This window comes from Aquarana catesbeiana, linkage group LG08, assembly GCF_042186555.1.
Source record: "Aquarana catesbeiana isolate 2022-GZ linkage group LG08, ASM4218655v1, whole genome shotgun sequence".
Classification (NCBI taxonomy): domain Eukaryota; kingdom Metazoa; phylum Chordata; class Amphibia; order Anura; family Ranidae; genus Aquarana; species Aquarana catesbeiana.
In genome coordinates, this window is record NC_133331.1 from 275917151 (window position 1) to 275931411 (window position 14261).

The following is a 14261-nucleotide window of genomic DNA, read 5'->3' on the forward strand; positions in this document are numbered from 1 at the left end:
CAGTCTGCTGACCAACCAAATTACCTGTCTAACCATCTGTTAAAAGCAGGGGTTTAGTTAGCACACATTTGCAAACGCATGTGAAAGCTGCAAGGCCTCGTCACGGCACCCTGTATTGCTTACAGTCTTAACACTACAAATTTATAAGTGTCTCCACAGTGGAAGCACATGCATGGAATGGATAGATGTGGGGCAGGTGAGCCTGTAGGAAGCCCAGGCCCCCTTAAAGGAACAGGAGCACACTGGACACCCAGCAAGAGCACAATGGCAGCGAAGGTGCCCAGTGTGTCCCCGGACCATATATACGAACAGTAAAAAAAAATGGCTACTGCACCCACCTATAACAGCCCTGCTGGGCGGCCGCAAGAAGGCAGAGAGAGCGGCGCGGGCTTCAGGAACAGCCCAGGATTTGGTGACCCCTGGCAAATCATCATTCGACCCTTGAGGGGGTCCCGACCCCCAGGTTGAGAACCACTGCTCTATTGGCTCTGATGTTAGGCATAGTGCCTAGAATAGGGAGAATCTGAGCATGTGCAGAGCAAGGTGAGACAGTGTATTACTGGAACAGTATGGGCACCTATTTTTATTGTTTTACATAGCTATACCTGCAAGAGGGGCCAGCCTGACGTGATCTATCAAGACTTAATTTTCTGACTAAAGTTCCACTTTAATGTACTGTGCTACTCATATTGCCATGGCGCGACAGGTTCTGCCCATTATACAGTACAGGTATCATGGCAACTATATGAAAATCTTGCCATCGCTGAATCTACTGCCCCTTGGCCATATACCACAGCACATAATACTACATCCTTGGCAGCCCTTTTCAGTTGTTGGCATGGCAAACGGCCCATCCCATTATCATGTGCTTCTGGATCTATGACCACACCTACTTGTTCAGAAAGTACCCATGACAAAGGTCTCTGTTACTTCTATCACAACAGCTTCCTCTATTCATGATACCATGGAAACTATGAGGTGAACCTATACCCATGGCAACAGCATCTACCTCCCCTAACTGGGGTTACTGTGCCAACTGTTGGCGATGGTACCTGGATGCCATGACCCTTTATCTCTGACCCTTATTGTGGTATAATAAAAATTCATAGCCAGTCTGAGCTGTACATTACCTGTGAGGTAACAGAGTAAACCATATTGTGGAGAGGGACGTTAATAATATTGATATTATTATACAGGATATAGCGCCAACAGTTTGCACAGAGCTTCACACAACGTGAGGGCAGACATTAGCGTTACAATACAATTCAATACAGGAGAACTCAGAGGGCCCTACTCAAAGCTTACAATCTAGGAGGGAGGGTCAAGTGATACAAAAGATAATAACTGTGGGGAATGAGCTGATGGAGAAAATAAAAGTACAGCTGTTAGGTAGGGGTAGGATAGGCATCTCTGAATGGGAGGATTTTCAGGGATCATCCAAAAAGTGGACAGAGTAGGAGACAGTAAGACAGATTGGGGTACTGAGTTCCATAGGATGGAAGAGGCTCGGGAGGAGTCCTGGAGGTGAGCATGGTGGGAAGTGACAAGGGAGCTAGAGAGCAGGAAGTCTTGGGAGGAACAAAGATAACGATTTGGTTGCTATTTTGAGACCAGGTTGGTGATGTACCTGGGGGTCGAGTTGTGCGTGGCTTTGTAAGTTGTTAGTATATTTATATTAATTTGTTGGGTGAGTGTTAGCCAATGGAGGGATTGGCAGAGAGGAGTAGTAGACATTGTGCAGTTGGTAAGATGGATGAGTCTGGCAGCAGCGTTCATGATGGACTGAAGGGGAAAGCCCTGTAAAGGTAAGCCAATGAGAAGGGAGTTGGAGAAGTCGAGGCGAGGGATGAACAGGGAGTAAATTAGAAGCTTTGTGGTGCCATTGGTTAGAATGGGGCGTATTTTGGAGATGTTGCGGAGGTTGAGGTGGCAAGCTTTGGACAGTGATTGGATGTGGGGCCGAAAGAACAGTTCAGAGTCCAGGATTACACCTAGCACCCCGGCATGTGGGGACGGGTTGATTTTTGACCTGTCGATCCTGACAGAGAAGCCAGGGGAAGTGACATGTGGGAGAGGAAATATTATGAGCTTCGTTTTGGATAGATTGAGTTTGAGGAAGTGGTGGACATCCAAACTGATATGTCTGTTATTAAATTAGTGATGTGTGAGGAGACTGATGGAATGAGCTGAGGAGTAGAGCGAAATATTTGGGTCTCATCAGTGTAGAAATGGTATTGGAAGCCATGGGAGGCTATCAGCTGACCCAGGGAGAAGGTGTAGATGGAGAGTAGGAGAGGCGTTAGAAAAAGGTTTAGCAACCTCATCTATAGTAATGGGGTTGAATGAGGAAAGTGTTGAGTGGACATGGAGTGATAAGTGAGGGACGTACCTGTATAGTGGAGATCCCATCATGAATTGAATCAATCTTATGTTTGAAGTGATTGGCGATCTTCTGGGCAGTGAGTGAGTTGGTGGGTGGAGGCAGTGGAGAACGGAGTAGAGAGCTGAAGTTAGAGAAGAGTTGATGGGGACGCGATGAGACGTTCTTAATGAGAGTGATGAAATATGTCTGCTTGGCATTGTGGAGGCAGGAATTGTATTTATGGAGGGCAGGTTTATTGTATGTTGGTTAAAATCTCTCTGAGACTTTGTATTACGCCACAGACGCTTAAGAGCGTTGCTATGTTTTTTTAGACTTCTGGTGTCATCTCCATTGTTGTAGGGGTCGGGGGCCTAAGTCTGTGTGTAGCAAGGGGGGCAAGTGTGTCCAGGGAGGATGACAATGAGGTGTTGTAGACAGAAGTGGCTTTTATCATAGAGGTGATCGGTAGCAGAGTAGAGAAGAGAAGGGTTGAGGTGGCGAAGGTTTCTACAGATAACTGTTAGGTAGTTGGAGGGAGAGGAGGTAGAAGACAGGGAGAGAGCGAAACTAATAAGGAGGTGATCAGAGAGAGGATAAGGATCGTTGGGAGGGTGCACAGATAGGAGAACTATGTATCCATTGCTTCACGTCAAAAGAGGAGGTTAGCCTGAGAAGTTTAGAAGTAACAGGAGTGTTAGTTATAACAGGGGTGTGTTATTTATATCATTTTCATAAATAATTTAGGTATAACTAAAGGCAAAACTTGTCTTTTTCCTGAGCGGAGAGGGATTAGAACCCCTGTCAGTATTTATTGCTATCTGTCCTGGTTACCATTATCATGAACATGAAAGAAAATTCCATCAGAACAGGAATAGAAGGAAAATTTTCTACTACTGAAGAAACACCATTGTTCCCTCACTTTGAATGATTCCTCTCACTTCCTGTTTTGGTTCTGGGACAGGAAGTGAAGGGAAATCTCCCCAATGGGACACAGTTGACAAAAAATAAAATCAGATGGGGTTATATCCCTCCCTTACTCTATCCAAAAAAAAGAGAAAAAAACGTTTTTTTTTTAAATTTGATCACCTATCAATTATTATCCACACATTCGAATCATTAAAATGTTTTTTCTTTATTTTCACTACTGCTGTGTAAAGATATTTTTTCAATTGTTATTATTCCATATAGAAGCAGTTCCTACGAAGTATACCACGTCCACTCACTGTTTCATCGTAATCATGTTTTGCCCTATTTAAACATGGCCGCCTGGCTATCGCACACTGAGAGCATCAGCGTTGCCACGGCAACTGATCTTTCGCACCTGCGCAGTTAAGGAGGAGTGCGGCGTGTATAGAGAGGGACTCCCAGGGTACCGCGCGCTCCGGGGTGGTGACGTCACCAGGTAGAAGCTCCGCGGAGAAGCCCAGGTGGAGGCTGTGATTGGATCAGGTAGCCGGAATGTGCGGGACCCACCGGGGGGGACTGCAACTGTCCTCCGCGGGGACAACACTGGGCAATGATCAGATCTATAGTACATGATTCATTATTATTGGAACATTTACATTGGTATTGGAGGTATCAGCTGATCAATGAGCTTCCATTACTCTGCTATGACGTCATCACCAGAAATATAGAAATATGTATTATCACCTCACATTACATTATCATATCTTATACTACATATCAATATCATCAATGTTTATTATCATATCTCATATTATTATAGTATATTAGCATATCAATGTCATCAATATTTATGATAATATCTCATTATAATAATATATTTTATTACATTATGCTGTCATATCAATATCCTAAATATTTATTATTGTGGCTCATTATATTGTTATATGTTTTAATATTATATTAGTATATCAATCTCCTAAATATTTATTATCATATCTCATTATTTTATTATATGTTATTATATTATACTAGCATATCAATATCATAAATAGATCATATCTTATATTATTATAGTATACTAGCTTAGCAATGTCATAAATATTTATGATAATATATGATTATTTGGTATTATCTTATACCAGCATATTAATATCATGAATGTTTATCATATCACATTATATTTTATTATATTATATTACATATCAATAAAATACATTTTTAATATAATATCTCATTATATGATTATGTGGTATTATATTATACTAGCATATAAGTATCTTAAATATTTACCACACCTCATTATATTATTATATGCTATTGCATTATACTGCATAGCAATATCTTAATTATTTATTAGCATTTCTCATTATTATTTTATTATATGTTGTTATATTTTACTGTCATATTAATAGCCTACATTTTTCTTTCTTATTATTATTATTATTATTTAAGGTACTTTATATAATGCTGTCAATTTACGCAGTGCTTTACATATACACATCGGTCCCTACCCTCAAGGAGCTTACAATCTAATGTTCCTAACTCACATTCATATACTAGAGACAATTTTAGACAGAAGCCAATTAACCTACCAGCATGTCTTTGGAGATTTATATCTCTCTGTGTCATTTGTATTTTTTATTATATTATACTAGCCTATCAATATCATGAATATTTATCATATCTCATTATATTAATATATGCTATTACATTATACTACATATCAATATCCTAATTATTTATTAGCATATCTCAATATATTATTATATGTTATTTTATTATACTATCATATCAATAGCCTAAATATTTATTATATTTCAACATTCTATAACATTTTAATATATTTTACTAGCATATTAATATCATAAATATTTAATATAATATCTTATTATATTATTATATTTTATCATGTTATATTAGCATATCAATATCATAAATATTTATTGTCATTTTATTATCGCAGCATATCAATATCATTAATATTGATCATTTTATTATGTTGCTATATTACACTACATACTTAAATATTTTTTAATCATATTTCTTTATGCAGTATTATGATATAATAGATTTTACTGTCCTATCAAAACCATAACTATCATGTCCAGCTGCCTAGTGTATTTCTTCTTATTATTATTATTAGTGGTCTTATTCTGACAATATTAATATTGCTCCTATGGAGATCAGCTAGTCAGTGAAGTTCTATAATTATTTTAATAATCATATTTTATTGTAATATAATCTTTTATATGATTATATTGTAGGGATGCAGCAATACCATTTTTTTTACAATGAGTACGAGTACCGATACTTTTTTTTAGTACTCACCGATACCAATTACCGATAATTACCGCAACTGTTTTGTTTTCACTTCAGCTGTCAGCAATGGTACAAAGCATTGTGAAAAGTTATTTACAAATGAAATAAGTTGATTTTTTTTTAAATTTAGCGCGTTGTCAATGTGAAATATGTTAATATATATGTGTAAATATATTCACTAACAAAGCAAACAAAAAAAAAGTTTTAATTGTTTATCGTTTGTAAAATAGACCTTAACAAAGGAAAAAAAGCAGGAAAATAATAAATGGAGGAGAATAGGGAGTTAATTAAGGCTGATTAGAGTAAATTAGGGGTTATCAAGGGGTTAAACATTTGTTTGTATCTGCAGATGAAGAACCAGATATATACAAAAATAAACAATGTTTCTTTTTATTTTAGTGTTTCAGGGCTGAGCAATGTTGTTAATAAACATTGCCGGCTGCTTTTTTTTTTTGACAGCTCCAATTACCGGACTTCTTTAACACAGGGAAGACCCCCTGACAGCTCAAAGAGCCGAGCATTTGCATGAGTACCGATACTAGTATCAGTGCAACCCTAATCATCTTATCAATATCACAAATGATGGTCAACTGCCTAGTGTTTTTTTTTTTATATATTCGTACCATTATTGTGATATTATTTTTATCTTATGTTTTTATTTCACCCATTGCCTGTTATTATCATAGGTGTGCAATACAGATATTTTTATGCTGTTTATTATTTTTGTTTTAAGATTTTCATTATAAATGAGCTTCACAAGAATGGCTAAATTAATAAACATGTAAGTCAGTCGCTTTCACTTACTAATTTATTTTTTATTTTATTTGGCTAGTTTTGTGATTCAGGAAGCCCTGCTAGGTCTTCCACCTCCACAATGTACTACAATGGTGCCGGGTCCAGGATTCTCCTCGCCCTGTGATTGGATAATAGAGATGCAGTAGACTGATGAGGTCATCCCTCTCCTTCCGGTAAGAATGTTCACACAATTGTAAGGGCCCTGAGGGGCGGTAAATCCTTTGAGGAAAACATATTTCAATTGAATATTAAGTAATGTGTCGCACCCTACAATATTATTAGTATTGTTATTATTAAAATTATTGTTATTATTATTTATTGTATTTTAAATGATTTTTTTGTTATGTTCTTAAAATTAACCACTTGCCGACCGCCAGATAGCAGAATGACGGCGGCAAAGTGGTTTCATTATCCTGACCGGACGTCATATGACGCGATCAGGATAATGAGCCGCTGCGCGCCCCCGGGGATCGTGCATCGTGGCGATCGTTGTTGCGGTGTGTCAGTCTGACACCCCACAACACTGATCTAGGTAAAGAGCCTCTGACGGAGACTCTTTACTACGTGATCAGCCGTGTCCAATCACGGCTGATCACGATGTAAATAGGAAGAGCCGGTGATCGGCTTTTCCTCACTCGCATCTGACAGATGTGAGTAGAGGAGAGCCGATCGGCTGCTCTCCTGACAGGGGAGGGTCTGTGCTGATTGTTTATCAGCACAGCCCCCCCTCGGATCCCTCCCAGGACCACCAGGGAAGCCATCCACACTGGACCACCAGGTATGCCCCCTAGACCCCCAGGGAAATACCAATCTGTGCCCAGGCAGCTGCCAATCAGTGCCCACTCACAATGCCTACCACTGCCAGTGCCACCAGGGACGCCTATCAGTGCCTCATATCAGTGCCGCGTATCAGTGCCCATCAGTGCCACGTATCAGTGCCCAGCAGTGCCGCCTATCAGTGCCGCCTATCAGTGCCACCCTATCAGTGCCCAGCAGTGCCACCTTTCAGTGCCCATCAGTATCGCCTATCAGTGCCCATCAGTGCCACCCATGAGTGCCCATCAGTGCCGCCTATCAATGCCCATCAGTGCTGCATATCAGTGCCACCCATCAGTGCCTCCTACCAGTGCCCATCAGTGCCGCATATCAGTGCCCATCGTCAGTGCCCACTCATTGGTGCCACCTCATTGGTGTCGCCGTATCAGTGCCTGTCAGTGCCGCCTTATCAGTGCCCATCAGTGAAAGAGAAAACTTACTTATTTACAAATTTTTTTAACAGAAACAAAAGCAAAACTTTTATTTTTTTATTTGTTTAGCAAAAAATAAAAACCACAGAGGTGATCAAATACCACCAAAAGAAAGCTCTATTTGTGGGAACAAAATGATAAAAATTTAGTTTGGGTACAGTGATGGATGACCGTGCAATTGTCATTCAAACTGCGACAGCGCTGAAAACTGAAAATTGGTCTGGGCAGGAAGGTGTATAAGTGCCCGGTATTGAAGTGGTTAATATTAACTGCAGAAAAGAAAGGCAGACAGTATACATTGTGATGGCCTCTAACACGAGTGGTCAGAGTACATGTGACCCCTTACATTGGGTAGTGGAAATGGTCCCCTCTTATTGGTGGGCAGTAGGGGATCAATCCACCATGGCTCTTTGCTCATGGAACCCCTAGTAACCTTAGGAGGAAATCTGGTTGAGAATCACGGCAATAAAAGATTTTTGACTTTTAGCAATCTACATAAAAAGTATCTAAAGCTAAAATCCAAAATGTAATAGATTGCAGATTGCTGTCCTTGGTGGTTACATTTGTTTTATTTTTCAGTATCTTTGTTCTTTACTTTCACCTGGTGATCCTGCCAGTAATGTGACAACACTCACTCACCATACTATACAATATTTAACCACTTCAATACAGGGCACTTATACACCTTCTTGCCCAGATCAATTTTCAGCTTTCAGCGCTGCCGCAGTTTGAATGAAAATTGCGCGGTCATACAAAACTGTACCCAAACTAAATTTTTATCATTTTGTTCCCACAAATAGAGCTTTCTTTTGGGGGTATTTGATCACCTCTGCGGTTTTTATTTTTTGCTAAACAAATAAAAAAAGACCAAACAATTTGAAAAAAATAAAAATTTTGCTTTTGTTTCTGTTAAAAAAAAATTGTAAATAAGTAAGTTTTCTCTTTCACTGATGGGCACTGATAAGGCGGCACTGATAGGCACTGATAAGGCGGCACAGATGAGGTGGCACCAATGAGCAGGCACTGATGAGCACTGACGATGGGCACTGATATGCGGCACTGATGGGCACTGGTGGGCGGCACTGATGGGTGGCACTGATGGGCATTGATAGGCAGCACTGATGGGCACTCATGGGTGGCACTGGTGGGCACTGATGGGCATTGATAGGCGATACTGATGGGCACTGAAAGGCTGCAAAGATGGGTTCTTATGGCTGGCACTGATGTGCACTGATAGCCGGCACTGATACGAGGCACTGATGGGCACTGATACGCGGCACTGATAGGCATCCCTGGTGGCACTGGCAGTGGTAGGCATTGTGAGTGGGCACTGATTGGCAGCTGCCTGGGCATTGATTGGCAGCTGCCTGGGCACAGATTAGTATTTCCCTGGAGGTCTAGGGGGCATACCTGGTGGTCCAGTGTGGATGGCTTCCCTGGTGGTCCTGGGTGGGACCACCAGGGAGGGGGGGGATAAACAATCAAAACAGACCCCCCCCCCCTGTCAGGAGAGCAGCCGATCTACTCGAGTCTGTCAGACGGTGAGGAAAAGCCGTTCACCGCCTCTTCCTATTTACATCGTGATCAGCCGTGATTGGATGCAGCTGATCACATGGTAAAGAGTCTCCGCCAGAGACTCTTTACCTAGATTGGTGTTGCGGGGTGTCAGACTGACACCCCGCAACAAGGATCGCCGCGATGCGCACCCCGGGGGCGCGCAGTGGCTCAATATCCTGCGGACGTCATATGACGCCCAGTCAGGTTAGTGAAACCACTTTGCTGCCGTCATTCTGCTATATGGCGGGCGGCAAATGATTAAGAGACCATTAGGGAGCAAACAAGAGAAGTTTATTGTTGGGGATTAGGTACACTCTGAAGGACCAGCTAACCTAATACAGTTAGGGGTTGATTTACAAAAACTGGAAATTGCAAAATCTGGTGCAGGTGTACATGGTAGCCAATCAGCCTCCAGGTTTTATTGTCAACGCTTTAGTGAACATAGTGAAGTTAAAAGTTGGGAAAAATGTTCCTTACATTGGTGGTCAGTGGGAAGAATTATCCTTATATCAGTGATCAATAGGAAGACTGTCCCTTACATTGGTGGTCAGTGGGAAGAATGTTCCTTACATTGGTGGTCAGTGGGAAGAATGTTCCTTACATTGGTGGTCAGTTGAAAGAATGCTCCTTACATTGGTGGTCAGTGGGAACAATGTTCCTTACATTGGTGATCAGTGGGAAGAATGTTCCTTACATTGGTGATCAGTGGGAAGAATGTTCCTTACATTGGTGATCAGTGGGAAGAATGCTCCTTACATTGGTGATCAGTGGGAAGAATTTTCCTTATATCAGTGATCAATAGAAAGACTGTCCCTTACATTGGTGGTCAGTGGGAAGAATGTTCCTTACATTGGTGGTCAGTGGGAAGAATGTTCCTTACATTGGTGATCAGTGGGAAGAATGTTCCTTACATTGGTGATCAGTGGGAAGAATGCTCCTTACATTGGTGATCAGTGGGAAGAATTTTCCTTATATCAGTGATCAATAGGAAGAATGTTCCTTACATTGGTGGTCAGTGGGAAGAATGTTCCTTACATTGGTGGTCAGTGGGAAGAATGTTCCTTACATTGGTGGTCAGTGGGAAGAATGTTCCTTACATTGGTGGTCAGTAGGAAGAATGCTCCTTACATTGGTGGTCAGTAGGAAGAATGCTCCTTACATTGGTGATCAGTGGGAAGAATGCCCCTTACATTGGTGATCAGTGGGAAGAATGTTCCTTACATTGGTGATCAGTGAGAAGAATGCTCCTTACATTGGTGATCAGTGGGAAGAATGTTCCTTACATTGGTGATCAGTGAGAAGAATGTTCCTTACATTGGTGATCAGTGGGAAGAATGTTCCTTACATTGGTGATCAGTGAGAAGAATGTTCCTTACATTGGTGATCAGTGAGAAGAATGTTCCTTACATTGGTGATCAGTGGGAAGAATGTTCCTTACATTGGTGGTCAGTAGGAAGAATGTTCCTTACATTGGTGATCAGTGGGAAGAATGCTCCTTACATTGGTGATCAGTGGGAAGAATGTTCCTTACATTGGTGGTCAGTGGGAAGAATATTCCTTACATTGGTGGTCAGTGGGAACAATGTTCCCTACATTGCACTCTCTAGTATTAGTAAATAAACCCCTTAATTAGTAGAAATGATATGATAATACGGTTTAAAAACAAGTATGTTGAAAAGCCAATAGCAGAAGCATTACTTAAAAACTGTCCTAAAACTGTTTTTTTTTTTTGCTTTTCCAGTTTCATGGATCATTAGCTCTTAGTACGTTGGAGGCATTTCATGTTTCAGTGATGGAATCTAAAAGTGACATCAACCCCACCGACAATAGAGAAGGTCACAGAGAGACGCCATGTACAAGGACTGGGCAGCCTACTGGGAACGTATATGATGTGGTCACCTCTGGTGCCTTGCAGACCATTGATACTGGGGACCGGATACCATGTAAAGATAGTGATACAGTCTCACAACCTAACCTATCCAGGAGAAGACAATCTACGGGTGGACATGATTGTTTGGCAACGATCCATATTAAAAAGGAAGTCCCTTTAAACAAGAAGTGTCCGACAGACCTGGCTACTTCTACAGCAGCTGAACCAAGCTCTGTTCTCGTTAAAAAAGAGCCAGATTGGGGTGATAAGGAGGATTTCACCAGTCCAGCAGATTCTTCCCAGCTCAATCTTGAATCCGTTCAAGTTAAAGAAGAAGCGTTGTCTTCTGATGAAGATGGTCTAGGGAACATTATGACTTTTACAGTTCCAGATGGTTCCGTTCCTCAATACCTGCAGGAACTTGCTACCAACCGGGCTTCACAAGGAGGGTTTGTTTGCTTGCGGTGTAACTTACACTTTTCCGATGAAGCCAATCTTTTAGATCATTGGAAGAGTCACAAAGGGGCAGATGTGGAGCCACCTGTAGATGGTCCAAATGACGAAGGGAAGCCACCAGAACTCTTTATATGTACTTACTTGGATTGCCAGAGACACTTTATAAATAAGGCAGGTCTTAAGACTCACCAGAAGAGTCATAAAAAAGCGAACATGCCCTTAAATCTAACCCTAGAAAGTTCTTGTCTAATCGATAAACAGAAGTTAGCGGACCTCTTTATTTGTTCTTATTCCAAGTGCCAGAAGCTCTTTTTGAGCAGGGATGATCTACTGACTCATCAGAAATGTCACCAAGGAGAACATTTAGTGTCACCTCTAGATGGGTCTTGTTCACCGGACCAGAAAACATCAACTAAACTCTTTATATGTTCACACTGTGGGAAGTCATATAACCATATATCACTTTTTAAGGTGCACCTGAGGGTTCACACTGGAGACAAACCATTTTCCTGCAGTGACTGTGGCAAATGTTTCACCCGCAAATCAGAGCTGATTGCCCATCAAAGGATTCATACGGGGGAGAAGCCCTATGCTTGTTCGGCATGCGGCAAGAGGTTCACTAACCAATCCGGCGTGATTGCACATGAGAGAATCCACACAGGTGAGAAACCCTTCGCCTGTACCGATTGCGGGAAACATTTTACAGATCGGTCTGGGCTTTATACGCACAAACGGGTCCACACCGGGGAGCGCCCCTTTGAATGTTCAGATTGCAGCAAGCGCTTTCAGACTCGATCGCTTTTGATCACCCACCAGCGAACCCACACGGGGGAGACCCCATTCCCATGCCTAGAGTGTGGGAAAAGCTTTGCAAGAAGCTCTGTCCTTTCGGCGCACCAAAGGACGCACACACAAGAGAAGCCGCACGTCTGTAAAGAGTGCGGGAAGAGGTTTGCCAGCAACACCAATTTGGAGACCCACCAAAGAATCCACTCTGGCGAGAAGCCGTTCGTTTGCCCCGACTGCGGGAAACGTTTTTCAGACCGTTCATGCTTCTCTGTGCACAAACGGGTTCACACCGGCATCCAGCCTTACACTTGCGCCCAGTGTGGAAAGAGTTTCCCAAGTCGCTCGCACCTCATCCGGCATGAGCGGATTCACACGGGAGAGAAACCATTTTCATGCCCCGTGTGCTCAAAGAGCTTCAACTGTAAAACCAGTTTGGTGGGCCACCAGCTTATCCATACAGGGGAGAAACCTTTCTCTTGCCCGGACTGTGGCAAATGTTTCCGGGGCCGGTCGGCTGTCATCACCCATAGGAGGATTCACACGGGTGAAAAACCCTTTTCCTGTTTGGAGTGTGGGAAGTGCTTCTCTGACCAGTCAGGTCTTATCACACATCGGAAGATTCATCGTGGCAATAAGCAGTACGAGTGCCCGGACTGCGGCAAATGCTTTGTGCTGAAGCACTACCTGACTCGGCATTTAACAACGCACACAGTTAGAGTCCCTGTTACGTGACTTAAAATGATACTAAACACATACTGTTTCTTTTACGTTGCCCCTTCTATTTCTGTGTATGGATAATGGCACTGTAATTATTTTGATTAAAAAAAAAACATCTAAGTACCTTTTTCCGAATCTATATACATCTGCCACATTACCCAGCTCTTTCCCAGCCTGTCTGCAGGGAAACAGTGGCAGGAGGAGCTTCTAGTCCTCTACTGGTGGCCAAAGACTCAACCTCATACAGCCATATTTATACCCCCAGTATCATTTCTGTTACGCCCACAGCATGAGAGCCAAGACTCCTCCCATAGGGAGGGAAATGGGGAGGAATGTGAAAGAAAACACAATGCTTACTCGAAAGAACAGCCCTCTTTTCAAGAATGACAGTGTGTAGAACCTGATTGGATTAAAAATGAATATAGTAGACATTTGCAATTTGTTTCGTTCCAAATTTGTTTTTTAACGAATGTCGACAAATTCGTTAATTCGGAAATATACGACTTAACGAAAACCCGTTTAACGAATTTTTCTGAATATTCGTAAATTAGATGAGAAATGAATGAATAAATGAGAAAATCTGAAATAATAACTAACTAATAATAACTTAACTATTACTAACTATTAAATTATAGGTATTGAAATTTCCTTTCAAATTTGGCTGTTAGTGAACGTAACGAATACGAAGTTACGAATTATCCGAAATAACGAATGTCGTATCTATAGGAATGGAATGAATTAATAATAATAAATAATAATAATAAAAAAACTTTTTATTGTTAGTATTTATTATTAATTTGTTCCGTTATATTTGTTTTAGATGTGACACTCGTTATTTAGGATAATTCGTAACTTTGGATAAATTCGTATTCATTACGTTCACTAACAGCCAAATTTGAAAGGAAATTCCAATACCTATAATTTAATAGTTAGTTATTATTAGTTAGTTAGTTAGTCTTTAAAATTTTCAGATTTTTTTTCTTATTTTCGAATTTACGAATTGCGATCATAACGAATGACCCGAAAAATGAGCACATTTTTCAGCAGTGCCTATGTGTGTGCGTGTGTGTATATACACATGTAGCTTAGATAGATTAGCTTATACAATCCCATTTGGGGTGCGGGGTATTCCGTGAGCATCCCTTGGTTTTACTTCATGGAGCGCATGCCAACAGTAGCCGCCGGAAATGTGGGCCAGAGGTGCCTTCCAGCCTCTATTTCCGGTCTTCATTGACGTCACTTC

General features: G+C 41.4%; 1 protein-coding gene across 1 annotated transcript; it reads left to right on the forward strand.

The window, feature by feature from the left end:
- The first annotated feature begins 3689 nt into the window (after positions 1-3689).
- LOC141106510 (uncharacterized) lies at positions 3690-13437 on the forward strand. Its single transcript, XM_073597330.1, has 3 exons — positions 3690-3811; positions 6420-6555; positions 10928-13437. The coding sequence occupies exon 3, from the start codon at positions 10979-10981 to the stop codon at positions 13031-13033; it is 2055 nt and encodes a 684-aa protein (XP_073453431.1). The 5' UTR covers positions 3690-3811; positions 6420-6555; positions 10928-10978; the 3' UTR covers positions 13034-13437.
- The last annotated feature ends 824 nt before the right edge of the window (positions 13438-14261 follow it).

Excerpts from the sequence above, each read along its gene's own strand:
- LOC141106510 (XM_073597330.1), top strand. The coding sequence starts at position 10,979 with ATGGAATCTAAAAGTGACATCAACCCCACCGACAATAGAGAAGGTCAC.